Below are 16,918 nucleotides of genomic sequence, written 5' to 3' on the forward strand. Positions count from 1 at the left end.
TGAAAAAAGTTGCTTTTTCATCAGGACTGGGCTGGCTCAAAAATCATTACAAGAAAATCTCAGCTTGAATGCAGAAAGAGGAAGGAGCCTGTGGCAGGAGCCCGGTGCCTGTGATGCTAAGTGGTTTCCTTGCTTGCAAAGCAAACACTCAGCCAGACGTACCCCAAAAGTATATCCAACCGGATCACTTGGAACCGACTCCCCAGGAATTCCCAGCATCCCGTGACCAGTCTAGCCCTGGCTCCACCTAAATTGGCCGCCAGAAGCCAATTATGCCACCATCTGTGGACTAATGTCCCACACCAAATCCCAATTCAGGTAAACTCCAGTTCCAGCATGACTTTCCTTAATCTGCTCCCATACCCTTTGGAATGAATCTCTGGTCACTTCTAAATGAAAAATCAATTTCTGGTCCAATTCCCAAGCTTCAAAGAATACATTTTCCTAATTCCAGTAGCCCACTACACCCCATCATCACTTATACTCTTTCTTAGCTGGTATTACAGATGCTTTAATACAAAATAAGAGCATGCCAGTGTGGCATTTTCTGAAGGTGTTTTTCAATTAATCCGTAAAATGCCCAATTTTTTCCCCCCAATCAAAATAACCCTCTTTTCCCCTTTCAAAATTTGTTGACACAAACACATTTGTTCCTCTCGTAAACAAAAAATTAAACCTGTTATTTAGTGGAAGGTTAGATTTGAGAAACAGGTCACGAAAGAAACAGCACTAAGCCAATTTGATAGAGTGAAGGCTCTCCAGGACCCACTGGTCCCTTAAATAACAGTGATTGATTAAAGGCATCATCATCAATTGTATCTATGGAACATCTGTGTGCAGAGCACTATACTAGGCGCTTGGAGAGTACAACACAATAGAGTTGACTGACTCATTCTCTGCCCACAATGAGCTCACAGTCCCTTCAAGACGGAAACATTCAGGACATGTCACCCCCCCCTCCTCAAAAATCTCCAGTGTCAAGCTGCCCACCCCTGGCCCAAGTCCTATCTCTGGCCTGGAATGCCCTCCCTCCTCAACCAGATACAATATCTGTTTATTTAGATTGATGTCTTTCTCTCCCGCCCCGAGACTGTGAGCTCATTGTGGGCTGGGATTGTTTCTCTTTATTGCTGAATTGTACTTTCCCAAGCACTTAGTACAATGCTTTGCACACAGTAAGCGCTCAATAAATACGACAATGAATGAATGAATGAATCCCAACCTAGTCAGCATTTTGGGAAGTGGGAAAAAAAAATCATGAGAAAAAAGGAAAGCACCGTGAGGTGCAGACGCTGACAGCTGGGACATGGCAAGGCTAGAGAGTAAAGTTAGAATGAAAGTAAAGAAGCAGAAGTGAAAATCTGAACTAACCCAAAGCGTGTTTGATTTTTCCAACAGCCTTGATCACAGAGACTTAGTCCTTTGTCCAGAGCCAGTAAACAGAACACTTCGACTCACTGTATTAATTATTCACGATGTAAAATAGAAAAACCCAACATGGAAGGGTCACTGCTTCTATCTGAATTCAAGTTGTTCTGCACAGAAATAATCTAGAAAGGGAGGTGCTTATTTCCAACAGAGCAAACCAACATACTGAGTTCCAACTGTGGCTTTTTGCACGTGGGTGTGCATACAGCACTATTTTTCTGAGAGACTCGGAACATTTTATCCAAGTTTTGTTAATGGACAGTACTTCTCAACGTCCTATGGAGACAGAAGATAGCTTCCCACTTACTCCTTCATCCCACTAAAAAAAACGAGGCCAAATTTCCAGAGTTAAGATTCAAAAACAGAATAGGGAGATAACGGAGCAGGAGAACAGAATTCTGGAACCAAAGACACAGGTAATAAAACAAAACAGAAATTGAAAATATAAGGGGATAAACAGAAGCAAAAAGGGGAGGCCGTGAGCAAAATCAAAGACAATACCCCCACCCCAATCCCCTGCGCCCAAACCAGAAGGGTGAATAGGAAGAGTGAAAAGAAGAAACAGAAAAAAAGCTCAGTGGCATCACTTTAAAAGGAATTTTAATCGCTTCTGATTGGACCTTATAAAATTTGATTGTAGGAAGAGATGATGAAGATGGAGGAATGATGGAGATTCGACTGCCAGACAGAAGGAGGCTGTATTACACCAGAGGATTGCAGAGAGGTGAACAAGTTAAGACCTAATGTCATATGAAAAGCAGCGTGGCCTAGGGAAATGATCACAGGTCTGGGACTCAAGAGGATTTAGGTTCTAATCCCATCTCTGCCACTTGCCTGCTGTGACCTTGGGCAAGTCAATTTACCTCTCTGTGCCTCGGTTACTTCATCTGTAAAATGGGGATAAAATACCTCTTCTCCTTCTCTCTTAGACTGCGATCCCACTGTGGGACAGGGACAGAGTCTGATCTGTTTGATCTCGTATCTACCGCTGTGCTTAGTGTTTGGCAAACAGTAAGCGCTTAAATATCACAATTATCCTTATGATTATTATTACTGTAATAACAATGACAACACAACTCAAAGTAGGCTAGCTTTGGAGAAGTGGGATAGATACATTCATTCAACCATATTTATTGAGCGCTTCCTGTGTGCAGAATACTGTACTAAGCGCTTGGGAAGTACAAGTCAGCAACATATAGAGACAGTCCCTACCCAACAACGGGCTCACAGTCTAGAAGGAATGGAGGAATGTGAGGTGGGGGGAAAACGGAAGAGGCAAAGGAGCACAAAGGATACTGTGAGAATGCCAAAAGCATCAGCATTAGTGATTTCCTTAGATGATGAACTGTCCAAAGTATTAGCAAGTTCCATCTAGTTTAATACCAACCAATTAACTCTCCACAGTAAATGGTGCCTATTTAAGAAGTTGTAAGGCAGACATTTAAGACACCATTCTGATTAGTGTAATGTCTAATCAAGACCATGCAAGAGTTACAAACCCACCTTTGTTCATCTCCTGCACTTACATCATGTAACAGCACATAATATTTGAGAGTATTGGGTATAAACCATTTGGGGTAGGAATAATCGCTGCTGTGCTGAATTCGATGTTGTTCTTGTGACAACTTCAAAAACTGTTCCACAGGTTCCGGTTCACTAGAAGAAGCTACCAACATACCTGGCAAACCACTTATTAAGGTAACAATTACTCTGCCATACCGATGAAAGCTCTTCAAGGGCAGAAACTGTGTCTTACCCTTCATGTCCTCTGGTGTCCTTTGCTGATTAATTCCAAAAGTACCAAGAAGCCAAACAGGAAAATCATCATTCCCATTCTAAATTTCCCCTATTTCAAATGATTCCTAAGTCTTAGTTTGCACAAGTGATAAACCTTGGGCAGTAGAAAAGAGTGACCACATCTCTTTTTTAACCTCCATATTAATCCATCACTAACAATACCCACTGGCCCATTGATACCTAGAGCTTGACACTTTGGCAAAATCAATCAATCAATCAATCGTATTTATTCAGCGCTTACTGTGTGCAGAGCACTGTACTAAGCGTTTGATGACATCACCACCCTGCTCCACTCCATTCCGTGAAGTCCGCTCCAGAAGTTTTTTCTCTATGGAAAATTTACAAGACTAGTATTTCCCATAACACTGTATTTAAAAGGCAACAACCTATATTTATAGTCAAAGGATACATGCTAAATAGTGGTTTAGGAATTCATGATCTGACGCTGGCATGGACTGAAGAAAACTCTCTCTGTATGACTCAAACCAGGGTGTAGTAGCTGAAATAGACAAGAAATAAAACTGGTTAAAACATTTATAAGTACTTATATGGTGTTAAATGAAATCAAGTAGAAAAAGTGAAAGATAAAATCAGAACAGATAAATCCATTTCCTAAAGGTGCAACAGAAAATAATGTGGCAAGGGCTAATTTTTTTTTATTCTGTGAACAGTAAGCCCTATAAGATACAGAACAGGTTTAGAACATTAAAATTAGAGACATTAATACCACATTCACACCAAATGTCTCATCAACGCACCTAGGGTAAAGCCACATAGCTGAACTGTAGTTTAACAAAAACAAAGAGTGTCAAGTTACAAATGTGCAAAATTCAAACATTTTTTGCAAGGATTTACTGGGTACACAGATCACCCCCCAAGCACACATTCCAATAGCCTTGTTTCTTCTGGCTATGAGTACCAAGTGCAGACTATAAATTACACTTGTAAAACTGAGGTTTCGCTTGCTTAAGTTAAATAATTTTGTCAGTGAAGTTTCCTGTCTTTGGAAAATTGTCTCTGGTTTCAATACACAGTAAGCACTTAAATACCACTATCATTACTTTTATTTGACCTGGCATACACATAAGGATTCACACAATTCACATAAGGATTCAAAGGAAAGTGTGGGATTTTTTTTAAAACATGGAAGCAGTCCCAAAATTGTCTGGGAACTTGCTAATAAAATACAATGGGTGCTGAGCCACGTTCCAACTTCAGTAATATTGGGAAGTTGGGCTACAATGCTGGGAGAGAACAATCCAGAGCCTAAAACCTACTGGGGCATAGATGATGTCTTTACGTTTACAAAACAGAAAAGTCTGCCACTGTAATAGGGAGGTAATAATGAGGTTCAATTAGTTCTCAAGAGAACATGCAGCTCCACAGCAAATGAATATCACTTGCCATCAAATAACAGACAAGAGATAGCACCAGAAATCCTAAATGGGTGTGAGAAAAGAAACTTCTCACAGGCTTTAACTAATTCACGTATGGCTTCAAAGAAATACCCTGATTCTGAAAACAGTATAATTTCCTTCTTTTCAGGCCTACCCTACGGTTGGGGTTTTGTATTCGTAAAGGTGAATATACCACTCTAACTTTCTAGGACTTTATGATTCTGTGTATTTAACACAAAGCAACACATGTCAGAAAGACAAGTGAAACCCTACTGAAGGTAAGTATATAACTCTGCTGGTACGCTGGCAATCAACCAGTTGCACTTAATGCTACTTTCATTCTGATATAATACAATTCAGTTTGAACACTGACGGAAAGTACAGAAAATACGTTCCACTTAATCTAGAAACACGAAAAGGTCTAGAGAGATAGACATGAGCATTACACAGACATGAGTGCTGAGGCAGACAGCCTATGTTTTTCATTTGTTTAAAAATGGTATTTGTAAGTACTCACTCTGTTCCAGACACTGTACTAAGTGCTGGGGTAATAACAAACTCATTAGATTGGACACAGTTAATGTCCCACATGCAGCTCACAGTCTTAATCCCCATTTTACAGACAGGTAACAGGCACAGAAAAGTTAAGTGACTTGCCCAGGATCACACAGCACGTAAGAGGCAAATCCAGAATTAGAACCCAGGTCCCTGCTCTTTCCACTACACCAGGCTGCTTTCCAATTCAGAGCACAAAGGGAAAAGGGAGTAGGGTAGAGAGGAGATAGATTGTCGACGGCATAAACACAAAAAGCTACAACCAATAATCCATTATACATTGAAAGAAAGTTGAAGCGAAATAGTTACGGTGGCCTTCCGACTTGAACAAGAGGAATACATGAAAGAGCAGTCACTGTAGAGGATGAAACAGAATGGGAAAAAAGTGAGGGAAAATGCAGAAGACAGGAATAGATAGTGAATAATGACAAATTCAATCTCTCGGGCCTGAAGGGGGGCAAGGGCTATATCAAATGATAGGGGCAGCACTCTCCTGACTCCTGCTCTTCTGCATCACTGCAGCCTGAATTCCATCATAATACAAACCCCAACCTTACAATATTAGTGAAAAACTCCAGAATCTGTAATCAGTAGTTAGGCAAGGTAAAACTGCACTTCATTCCCTGTTGTAAAATAAGCCTAAAGTAGGTTGTGCTGCCTCAATCCTTAAATACATACTGAAAAAAGGAGGAATGAAACCTTGTGAGGGACGCTGGGCAAGTGCAAGAAATTGCAGTGCATGTCCCTCTAGGATCTCCAGCGTGACAGACTATTTCAAATTTCCATGAGTTCTGAAAACCTATAACAACCTCGATTTAGGCTCGGCCACTTGGTCTCAGCCAGAGTTGGTACCTTTCGCGAGCAAAAGGGCCCAACCAAATTATGTCATAGGGCTCACGGCACAATGCGACCAGTCATTAAGTCACACTACACCTGAAGGGTGGCGGCCTCTCAGAGACAGCTGTTGCTCCATCCTGTGGCCCTGCCTCGCTCCCCAAGAGCCAGCCAGGAACAGAAGGGAAGGGGTGGGGGGGTACAATGGGCCGCCACTGGCACCCATGCCACCATCAATCCTGCCCTGGTTGGCCTGGGTACTACAAAGGGTACCAGGTGGTGGTGTTGGGCACAACATGATTTCAGGGCCAACCTGGGCCAACTTTAAAGCACCATCTTTCCCCACGCCCACCTGCAGCAAAATATGACAGGGTACTGTGTCCCCAAAGCTCCCTTAAGTCCTTCTGCTGCTCCAGGGAGCACAACAGACCATGCCTTGTGCGCAGAAGCAGGGAGAGGAGGAGCGGTGAGGAAAGGAGGTGGACCCTCTCCGTAGCTCCAACAGTGGAGGCTTTCCTTCTCTTGGCCCAGCCGGGCTGGATGGGAGGGGAGAAGGAGGAGGGTCAGCGCCAGGGCCGGACAGCCGAAGGGCAACTTTGTCCTCGAGACCGACGGCAAAGTGGTCCCGTGGCGGAGGCTGGGGGAATTAAGGGCCGCGGCAGCCCCAAGCAGGCAGGCGGGCTCTCTCGGAGCGGGGGCTCCCAGAGCCCCATTTGCTTCCGGAACCTATTCGCGAGCCACGGGAGGCCGACGCCTGGTGTATGCCCTACTTCGATGCAAAACCAAATCGATCCAAATACCAAAACAACTGAAGAAACCAGTTGTTTCAACAGGAAATTTAACAAAAGGCTGAAAAAACTACAATATTTCATGGTGGAGTTAAATACAACTAATGCACACAATAATTCGGAATGATTTCAGGACTCTTTCACCTTTATCTCAAGAGTGGATTATATTTAATGTAAAAAAAAAAAACCCAAACCTCAACTTTTTATTTCTTTAAATCATCCAAACAACCTTTGGAATTGGCAATAACTGCCACTATGATTTCATCATGTGACACATTCACGCATGTGTATGTACCCGGTTGACTGACTGATGGTTCTAGGACACCTGCTAAAAAAACCATCATGGAGCCACACCTGCCACAGTGTTGCAGACCCCCAAGTATTAAACTGGAAGCTGCCCTGCAGGAACACCGAGGCACCACACCGCTAGCCTGTGCAGTCCCCTACCAACATGCCCCTCTACCTTTAACACTGACATGAAGGGCAGAAAAGGGGGTGGGGATTCTGTGCGGTACAGACCTCCAAGGTTCCTACATGCCCGTTTTCAATTTACTTCTGGTCCACAGAGCCATGGGAGCTTCTGAGACCTGTGCCATCGGCCCAGACACTCACCATTTCGTCCTGTCTTTGGGCAGAAGGGGCCCCCAAAAGAAGCAATCACCTTACCTGCTGACCCTCCCATTATTCTGGTCTCCAAAAGACCATATGGCCCCGCAACACCAGGTGGACGCCAGTGATGATACCACAAGCACACATGAGACCTCCAGGACCAACTTGAGCATTCTTCCTATGTTCCCTTGCTTGTGCACTATCCAGACTTCTCCAAATACTCTGACTCATTCATTCAATCGCATTTATTGAGGGCTTACTGTGTGCAAAGCACTGTACTAAACGCTTGGGAAAGAAAAATGAACTGACTCATGACTCTTTTGGAGGAGGCACAGAATTGAGGTGTGTGTGTTGGGGACGGTGGGGAGTGCTGGGATGCATTTCTATTAAACCATGGCTAAACCATAATGTTAGGGACCAGGCCCCCCTCAAAACTCAGGTTATAGTGTGTGTTCTCTCTCCTCTCTCTCTCTAAGCCACCTCCGTTTGGAAGGTATGCAATAAATCCTCAATGGCTGACTGGTGGACACACAGACCAAGTAACCAGTGACAACGTGGCTAGAATGTTTTCCAATTCACAGGAGAAAAATGTTCATTCTAGTTCTAGCTAGATATACTCTACTAAATATTTATATATTACATGTGGTTAATAGAGAAACACTGTACAGATGAAATAAAGCAGTGGTATTATTCTACCTGATTTCAGAGATTTAAAAAAACAGGATGTTATTCATACTTTTTGCTCTTGAAAATTATCTAAATTTAGAAAAAGAACAATATAATACGCTGGCAGGAATTTTCTCCAATATATAATTTTCCATTAAAAAACCTCATTTTACACCCTTAAATATCTTGACATCTTGTAGAAGTGAGATTAGACTAATTCAGGTAGACTGTCATTATTTCCTCCAATTACCCAGAAGTAAAATTTCCTCGTTTGAACATTGAAAAATCAAGAGTAAAAAGTCCAGATAACATATAGGAAAGAACAGACAACCACCACCAAAGTTGTTTATTTTTAGAAAATTAAGAAAAACACCATTTGGTCAAGGAGACTTCTAAGCAGCAGCACCACGGGAGCAAGGAGAGGTGGACTGGGTCACAGACAAGGAGTGAAGGACAATCTGGCAAAATCACATCCACCACAAAAAATACCTGCATATAACGTGGATTCTTTCAGTTCCATCAGAGTGTCTTTCCAATTATTGTACCAAGGAACACTAGCTTTAATTGAACGATCTGATAGAAAAAACACGGCATTGTTAAACCGAGCCAGATAAATACATACTATCTGCTTTCTGGATAGCGTGGCAAAATAAGTACACTGAATACTTTGTCAGCGTAGGGACTATAGATTTGTCTACTGATTTTTCACACATTACATATTGCTTACTAGCTCATAAAAGGTCTTTAAAAGCCTTTCCGTCATAACTAGCCATATTCTAAATATTTCCCATCGATTGACTACATTCATGGAGTGGTTTAAACTTTGATATTTCACTAGGTAAGAACAAAAAAAGGTCAATGGAAATAAAGTGACTGTCTACCAAAAGTTACATTATATCACTGTCCCTTCGCTGAAGCAAATTTGATTTTCCAAAGTATTGCCTTAACTCTATTTTGCTGTTTTCTAGAGTGAAAAATTTCAACACTTTGGAAATGTCCTATTCCACCCACCACGGGCAGAATTACAGTGCCTATGAAGACAGGCTCAGGCTGTCCTCGAGCCCCCTGAACTGGGTGTGGGAAACATGGTAACTATCCCTCTCCTATCTGCAGCCTCTCCAGAGGAAATAAACCACTAAGGTGACACTCGGTCTCCAGGGTGGCACGACCGGGGCCTCGCTAGGCAGCTGGGGATGCCAGCTTCCATGGTTTGTTCACTCCAAGACTGGAGTGGCTGAGATTGGATTGCCCTGAGCGGCAGAATGAGTCCTCTGGGGACTGCACTCGATTTCCAATTTATTTATAAACAAGTTCATAAGCTACCTCATCTATGGTATTTACTGGGCACTTACTATGGGCTAGCACTGTACTAAGCACCTGGGAGCTACATGAACATACTCCTTCTTCCTATCAAATCAGCCAACAAAAAGCAGAGGAAATATTGACAAGCTAAATAAGGTCCCTTAGCTAATCACTTAAACCATCCCTGTCCTTCCTAATGAAGCACTCTTTTTAAATTAAATGGATTGAAAGCTGTAGATAAATTCAAAATCAGGGAAAAAATGTGGGGCCACCCAGGAAATCCAATCCTAGCTTGCCCCGCAGTATGTTCAAATGAGGAAAACAATAAAATTATAGCCTGGCCCAACCCAACTTTGACTAGACCCTAAAAATGCTTCTATACTGGGTTTCTCCAGAAAGCTCATTGTGGGCAAGGAAAATGTCTACCAACTCCCAAGCATTTAGTAGTGCTGTGTCCATAGTAAGTGCTCAACATATACCACTGATTGATTTAAAAATGCAAATTTTTGAAGCTCTGAATTCTCCAAGTGTCCAGAGGTCTAGTTGTGATGAAGTAGTGAGACCTATTATCCACCCTTGGGTTCAAGATTTTTCCTTCAAATGTCCACTTCCACATTACACTCCCTCCTCCTTGCCCGGGGCCCATCCTACTGCCATATTATTCTACAGTGCTGAGAACTTGCAGGGCTAGTAATGGCTCCCTAAACCCAGCTATCAGCTGAACTGCTGAAAAGATTAAAAGATTCTCTTTTAATTCAACTCTGTTAAAACTACCTAAAAGAGAAACCATTATTTGCAAAATACTGCTTATGGTTCACATAACCGATAGCAAAAATCCAGACAAAATATTTTTAAAACCAGGAATTCAGTCTACTATTTATCTTCTGGATTCTAAAAAGAGTAATGTCTAAAGAATAATGCAAATTTTGTTCCCAAAGGGTAAAGGTGTTCTTGAAAAAATAGTTTCTATTAACATCACCAGCTTACACACATTATTTTCATCAAAGACATGAAAAATGAGGTTTCAGGCTTTGAAAGTTGAAAATCTTTCTAAACAAGCTCAGAGACTTTGAAACATTCGGCAAAAAGATTTAATGAACTTTATTATGTGATGGCTTCCATACTATAAATCCGTGACACCCTATAAGGTCTGTAAAGATAACCAAGTTGGCTAACATTTAACGGAAAAGAGTTTATAAAAATCAAGCATCATCCAAAAAATAGGTTTAACAGGGGGGATACTTTTAGCCAATCACTCCATAGGCAGGACTGTATTCACTGGAAACAAAAGTACATTTGAATTGAGCATGAACCAGCAACTGAAGATTGTATCCTTAAGCACTTGATATTCACATTGCCCTCAGCCCCACATCACTCAGTGCTTAACACAGTGCCTGGTGCATAGTAAGTACTTAACAAATACCATAATTATCATCATCATTTATCCATAATTTCATTATTTATAGCAATGTCTGTCTTCCCCATCTAGACTGTGAGCTCCTTGCAGGCAGGGACCATGTCTAATTCTGTTGTACTGCACTCTCCCAGGTGTTTAGCACAGTGCTCTGCCCAAGGCAGGCATTCAATAAATACCACTGATTGACTGACTGAAAAATGTTCGACACAGTAGTCATCATGTCTGGGAATGCAGTACGTATGCCAGTGGGAGAGGGGATTGACATGGTGCTAAAAGAGCATAAATGGCAAGAAACCAGAAGTCAGGATAGAACGAGTAGGGTCAGAGAAAGGAACTCTTTGGGGTCAGAAAGGCTGACGGGTGAAGAGGGGAGGGGCTCCAAAGGCTAGAGGATCAACAAATAGAGGAGAAAATAACAGGGAAAGTCAGAAAATCAAAAGGAATGCATACATGTAGGTAAAGGTAAAGGAAGAAAAGAGAACCGAGGCAGGAAAATTCTGTACACATTTCAGATAGTTAACTCCTGTTCTTGTTTTTTTAAAACAGCCCTGTGCATAACTTTAGAAAACAACTTAGGCTTGGTGAACAAATCCGGAACACGTGCCATCTCTGCACACAGTAAGCGCTCAATAAATAGGACTGAATGAATTGAATGAATCTAATACTCAACAGGTTCCCCCACCCATTTCAGTCCTGTGGATTGTAAGCTCGTTATGGGCAGGGAATGGGTCTACCAACTCTGTTGTCTCTCCAGCACTTAGAACAGTGCTCAGCACACAGTAAGCTCTCAACAAATACCACTGATTGATTTCAAAACAAGGGAGAACGGCTTATTAAATTTCACCTTAAATCGGCGTCTCATCTCTAGCTTTATTATTTTGAAATTTCATATTATTTGTGACTTCAGTACATCTACATCAACCCGGAAAAAATATACGTACAGCACATTAATAAAGCGGGGTACTCGCTTAGAACACTGCTTGGCACATAGTAAGTGCTTAATAAATGCCGTTATCATTATTATTGAGAGGGGAAATGAGACTTCCGTGAGTAGAGGCCACACACCTTTCTCTCAAGCCTGCAGGAAGCAGGCTACAAGCCCAGGGCTACAGCTTGCCTCAGGGCCCGGAGGAGCAGAGAAAGCCTGCCACACAGCCAGAAGCCCGGGGCAGGGGAGGGCGGTCAGAGTCCATGGATGAGGGAGTAGCAAAGGAAAGAGTGGGGAACAAAGCACAATAGGTGAAAGAATAGAAAAGAACATTGGAGGAAAATTGGAGGAAGAGAAAAAGAAAAGACTGTGAGCCCACTGTTGGGTAGGGACTGTCTCTATATGTTGCCAACCTGTACTTCCCAAGCGCTTAGTACAGTGCTCTGCACACAGTAAGCACTCAATAAATACGATTGATGATGATGATGATCGATGAAAAGAAGATAATCACAAGGAGGAAGGGTGGTCTGGCAAGCACTTCATCCTCAGACCACCCCTAGGTTATCCTGGTGGACCGCAGCCAAGTGCCAGCAAGTCCCTGCCCACAAAGGTCACCTCACTGGGTTCTGAGACAGGTCGGGCACAAGAGAAGCCTCAGGCTTGCCCTCAGAGAGCTTGGTGTCAGTAGGCATAACTCAGGTCTAGAGATGGGCCAGGGAGCAAACGGAGCCCGCATTTTGCCTCGGATTCTGGCCCAGCTCGGGGGGACCTGCTGGGGGCTACCTGCCCTGCCCAGAAACGGGTGGGAGTGAAACATTCACGTTTAATGAGTGCTGTCTGTGTGCGGAGCACTCTACTAGGCGCTTTGGAGAGTACAATACAACATTCCCTGCCCACAACGAGCTCAGCCCCCACAGGCCCAATCTCGTGGAGGGCGCCTTTTTTAAACTTAACTTCAGTTTTCATTTGTTAAACTGATTTTTCTTTCAAAAAGTGTGGCTCTACTTATCTTAGAAAAGCTTACAATTATTTTTGAAACAAGAGTTAACCACATAATAAGGGAATTTCCAAGGATCATAATTGTTCTTTATGGCCACAACAGCATGTACACGCATTTTCTTCCTTCTACTTGCTCAGGTACACACTGTATGAATATTTGTTCCAAATGACATATCTTTTAAAGTCACAGCTTTAATCTAGAACTTCACGCAGTATAAGCACATAATTAGTCTAGCTCATAATCATGATGTGTTCAAAGATTATCATATAAATTGCACTGGTAGAAAAAAGGAAGATTATAATTCTGTTAAATGACAAAAGATTCTCACCACACATGACCCATTTTCATCTGCCCCTTCTCAATTTAATCTACCCACTTACCTCAATAAGCTGAGTTTATTTCAGGCTTTTCCAAATATCACACAGAGCATTATTTATTCACTGGAACACACATTAATGTCTAACTTCAAACTTCTTAAACCAGAAAACTCCCAAGTCACATTAGAAATCATTCACTGATACTCTTATAAGATGTTTAAATGAAATTTGCAAATGTTAGCAACACTAAACACTTAAAAGATAAGGAAACAGTGAGGCCTAGTGGACAGTGGACTCCTGGGTCCTGCCATTTACCTGCTATTTGATCTTGGGCAAATCACTAACCTTTCTGTACCTCAAAGTCCTCACCTGTAAAATGGAGATAAAAGACCTGTTCCCTTAATAATAATAATAATGATAATAATGGCATTTATTAAGCACTTACTATGTGCAAAGCACTGTTCTAAGTGCTGGGGAGGTTACAAGGTGATGAGGTTGTCCCACGGGGGGCTCACAGTCTTAATGCCCATTTTACAGATGAGGCAACTGAGGCACAGAGAAGTCAAGTGACTTGCCCAAAGTCACACAGCTGACAATTGGCAGAGCCGGGATTAGAACCCATGACCTCTGACTCCAAAGCCCGTGCTCTTTCCTGAGCCACGCTGCTTCCCTTCCTCAAACTGTGATCCCTGTATGGGACAGAGAGTGAATCCAAACTTATTAATGTGTCTCTAACCCAATACTTAGCACAGTGTCTGGAACTGAAAAGTGGTTAATAAATACCATTATTAAAATGAAATTTTATAATTTTATAATTGTGGTGGGAGGGGGCTGTCTACTGTGTTCAAACATGGTCATACTTCCTCTTCAAAATATTTTTTGACTTTTCCTTGTTCTATATATCGATTACCTGCCTAGTGCCAATATTTACCCTCATATGGAATTTATCACCCACTTTGGGCTCCATTTCCAAGCAATTCAACTTCAAGACCCAGGAACACTGGGTGGTAAGAGACTATCCATGAAGGGAGTAGGGAGACTGACCTTCCTTTCCACTTCATATAAAGCAAGGCAATAATAATAATAACAATAATAGCAGTAATAATAATTATGCTTTTGTTAGGTGCTTACTTCGTACCAAGGACTGGGATAGATATAAGATAATCAGGTCAGATACAGTCAGTCCAGGTCCTTGGACTCTCTTACCCATGCTTTTTTCACAGGGCCATGTTGCTTCCCATAGCACCCTGCAATCGTGCTATTTTGGCTTTTGCCATGTTTCCGATTTGCCTCGACTTTCCAGAAATCCTGCTCAAGGAGAGCAGTCTACATGACAGCATGACATGCATCAAGCCAATCTGCCTGACCCTACCGTATCTCCACAGTCCTCTGCTAAACCACACTGATACTCAATGACACACCTTTGAAGCACATCCTCTGCCTTTGATGTGTACGTGAAAAACTAAATAACTTTTTTTACATCCACTATGTTAAATAAGACCATTTCAAAAAACATTAAGACACCATTAAGATTATGTTCCTCTGGCTAATATTTTAGCAATACTTCACTTGATATCGATAAATTAAAAATTAAAATTCAGAAACCTACATCAGGTGTTTCTACAACATTAACAATACCTGACATTGAAAAAAAAAATCACATAAATCTTGTTACGTACCACTAATGTTGAGGTCATAATCTCCTGCAGTAAACACATTAGCTACTAATCCTTCTGCAGGTTGACTGAGGGACACTACATCATTCAAAAGCTTCCGAACAGCTCCTGGCTGAGGCGGTTGGGTGATAATGTTGCTGACTGCTATTTTCAAATTCTTTATTATGTGAAGCTGATTATTAGGATCTCTCATATGAACTGGAAAAAAAAGAAAGATAAATTGTACAATGTATTAAAGTCTGGTAAACTGGGCAAATTATTAATCAATAATAAAGGAACTAGTAGTCAAGAAATATGCCGAAGATTAACGTTAGGAAGACTTGCTATGAAGAGCCTGGAAAAAGTCATGAAACGGGCTGATGCGACAATTGCCACAAAAATACAAATTGTCAATTCTAGGGTGTTTCCAGTGACAATGGATGGATCCAAAAGCCGGACAGTGAAAAAACAGGATAGAAAGAACATTCTTTTTTAATATAATAGCATTTATTAAGCGCTTACTACGTGCAAAGCACTGTTCTAAGCGTGGGGGAGGTTACAAGGTGATCAGGTTGTCCCACAGGGGACTCACATTCTTAATCCCCATTTTACAGATGAGGTAACTGAGGCACAGAGAAGTCAAGTGCCTTGCCCAAAGTCACACAGCTGACAATTGGCGGAGCCGCGAAATGACCTCTGACTCCAAAGCCCGAGCTCTTTCCACTGGGCCACGCTGCTTCTCTGTACTTGCCAATATTGCCAAAATGAATGTACTCTGTACATTCTTTTGAAATGTGTTGTTGGAAGAGGCTTTAGTAAATGCCATGGACTGCCCAAAAAACCAACAAATGAATTTTAGAGCAAATTATGCTAAAGTCGTCTTTGGAAGGACAAATAACTCGATTTAGATTAGCATATTTTAGTCACATGATCGGGAGGACTAATTCTCTGGAGAAGAATTCTCTGCTAGGAAAAGTCCAGGGAAAACAAGGAAGAGGCAGACCAGCAGCTAGATGGATAGAGACCATAATGATAACAGAAGAACCGTTAGAAAGGTTGCGGATTATAGCAGAGGACAGGATATTCTGGAGATAGTATATCCGTGGAGCTGCTATGAATCGGAAACGACTCGACGGCACTTAATAACAATAATTTAAAAATTGGGCTGACAAAGCTGTTACAAAGTATATTTCGAATTGGCGACAAGGAGCTGAGCTCAGAATATAGAGTTTAAATGTATATAATCAACAGTGTGGTAATGCCACCGATAGTTTTTTTTCTGTCCAGCTTGTTTTTCAAATGAAGGTGAAAGCTACACTCTGGTCTCACTCCCACTGATGCTCTACCTACAATCCCTCCAAGGAAACCTTCTCCCTGTCATTGACTCTCATATTTCTGGCCTCTAACCCTTCCTCACTACCTTAAAACTCCCTCCCCTTCCAAATTCACCAGGCCACTGTTCTGCCCCATTTCCAAAGCCCTCATCACCTAGGAGGCTTCGGCCCATTAAATTTCTTGACAGGACGTATCTTCCCAACCACCAGCGCAGCTCTTGGGTACTCCCAGCCCTTTCAAGCACTTTTGTACATGTCGATTTGCGTACTCTATTTAAGCATTCATTTATTCACCTGTCAGTCCTTCCATTCTTTTTTTCTCCTATCTGGGAATGATTTCATGTCAATCTTCCCCTGTAAGATTATAAGTTCTTTGAGGACAGGGACTGTGCCTCTATTGTACTCCCTCGACTGCTGGGTACCAGCCTTTGAAGTACTGTGAGTATTCAATAAATTCCGCCCCCTGATTCTCTGAAACCTGGCTATTATCATTTCTCTAGCCAACAAAATCCACAAATCATGAACACCAACATGCCACCTCACAAAAGGGTAACTAAAATATCAAGAGGCCAAATGAAAAATAAATTCCCAAACTAATATCAAGACTCCAGTATCTAGCTTGCATTTGTTTACTCTGTAAAAAAAGAAAATGATCAAAATTTCATTTTTTAGAATGATATAACATTAAAGGTTCATTTTTTTCTATATCAATCTTTTGGTTAGCGAAAAGTAGCATAAAAATGATACTCTTCTGTACATTAGTTAACAGCTCTTCTTGCACAACCCCTGAAGTCCTGAAGATGTCTTTTCCTTTGGCTCTCTGAACTGTACAAATGGATAAAATAAAAAGACCTAAGCTCTTCCTAATCACGGAGTGAACAGATTTATTTT

The 16,918-nt window shown here is 41.7% G+C and overlaps 1 protein-coding gene across 3 annotated transcripts in view; it reads right to left on the reverse strand.

The window, feature by feature from the left end:
* Window positions 1-16,918, reverse strand: part of TRAPPC8 (trafficking protein particle complex 8) — a 68,406-nt gene that overhangs the window by 45,783 nt on the left and 5,705 nt on the right. For 2 of the 3 annotated variants that reach the window (XM_038766492.1, XM_038766491.1), the window contains exons 2-5: window positions 14,718-14,912; window positions 8,564-8,647; window positions 3,635-3,724; window positions 2,932-3,106 (exon numbers count right to left, since the gene is read on the reverse strand). In XM_038766492.1, coding sequence (XP_038622420.1) covers window positions 2,932-3,106; window positions 3,635-3,724; window positions 8,564-8,647; window positions 14,718-14,912 — 544 coding nt within the window. The remainder of the gene's footprint in view (window positions 1-2,931; window positions 3,107-3,634; window positions 3,725-8,563; window positions 8,648-14,717; window positions 14,913-16,918) is intronic. The other variant, XM_038766493.1, reaches the window with a different exon arrangement.

This window comes from Tachyglossus aculeatus, chromosome 25 (genome assembly GCF_015852505.1).
Source record: "Tachyglossus aculeatus isolate mTacAcu1 chromosome 25, mTacAcu1.pri, whole genome shotgun sequence".
In the NCBI taxonomy this organism is placed as follows: Eukaryota; Metazoa; Chordata; class Mammalia; order Monotremata; family Tachyglossidae; genus Tachyglossus; species Tachyglossus aculeatus.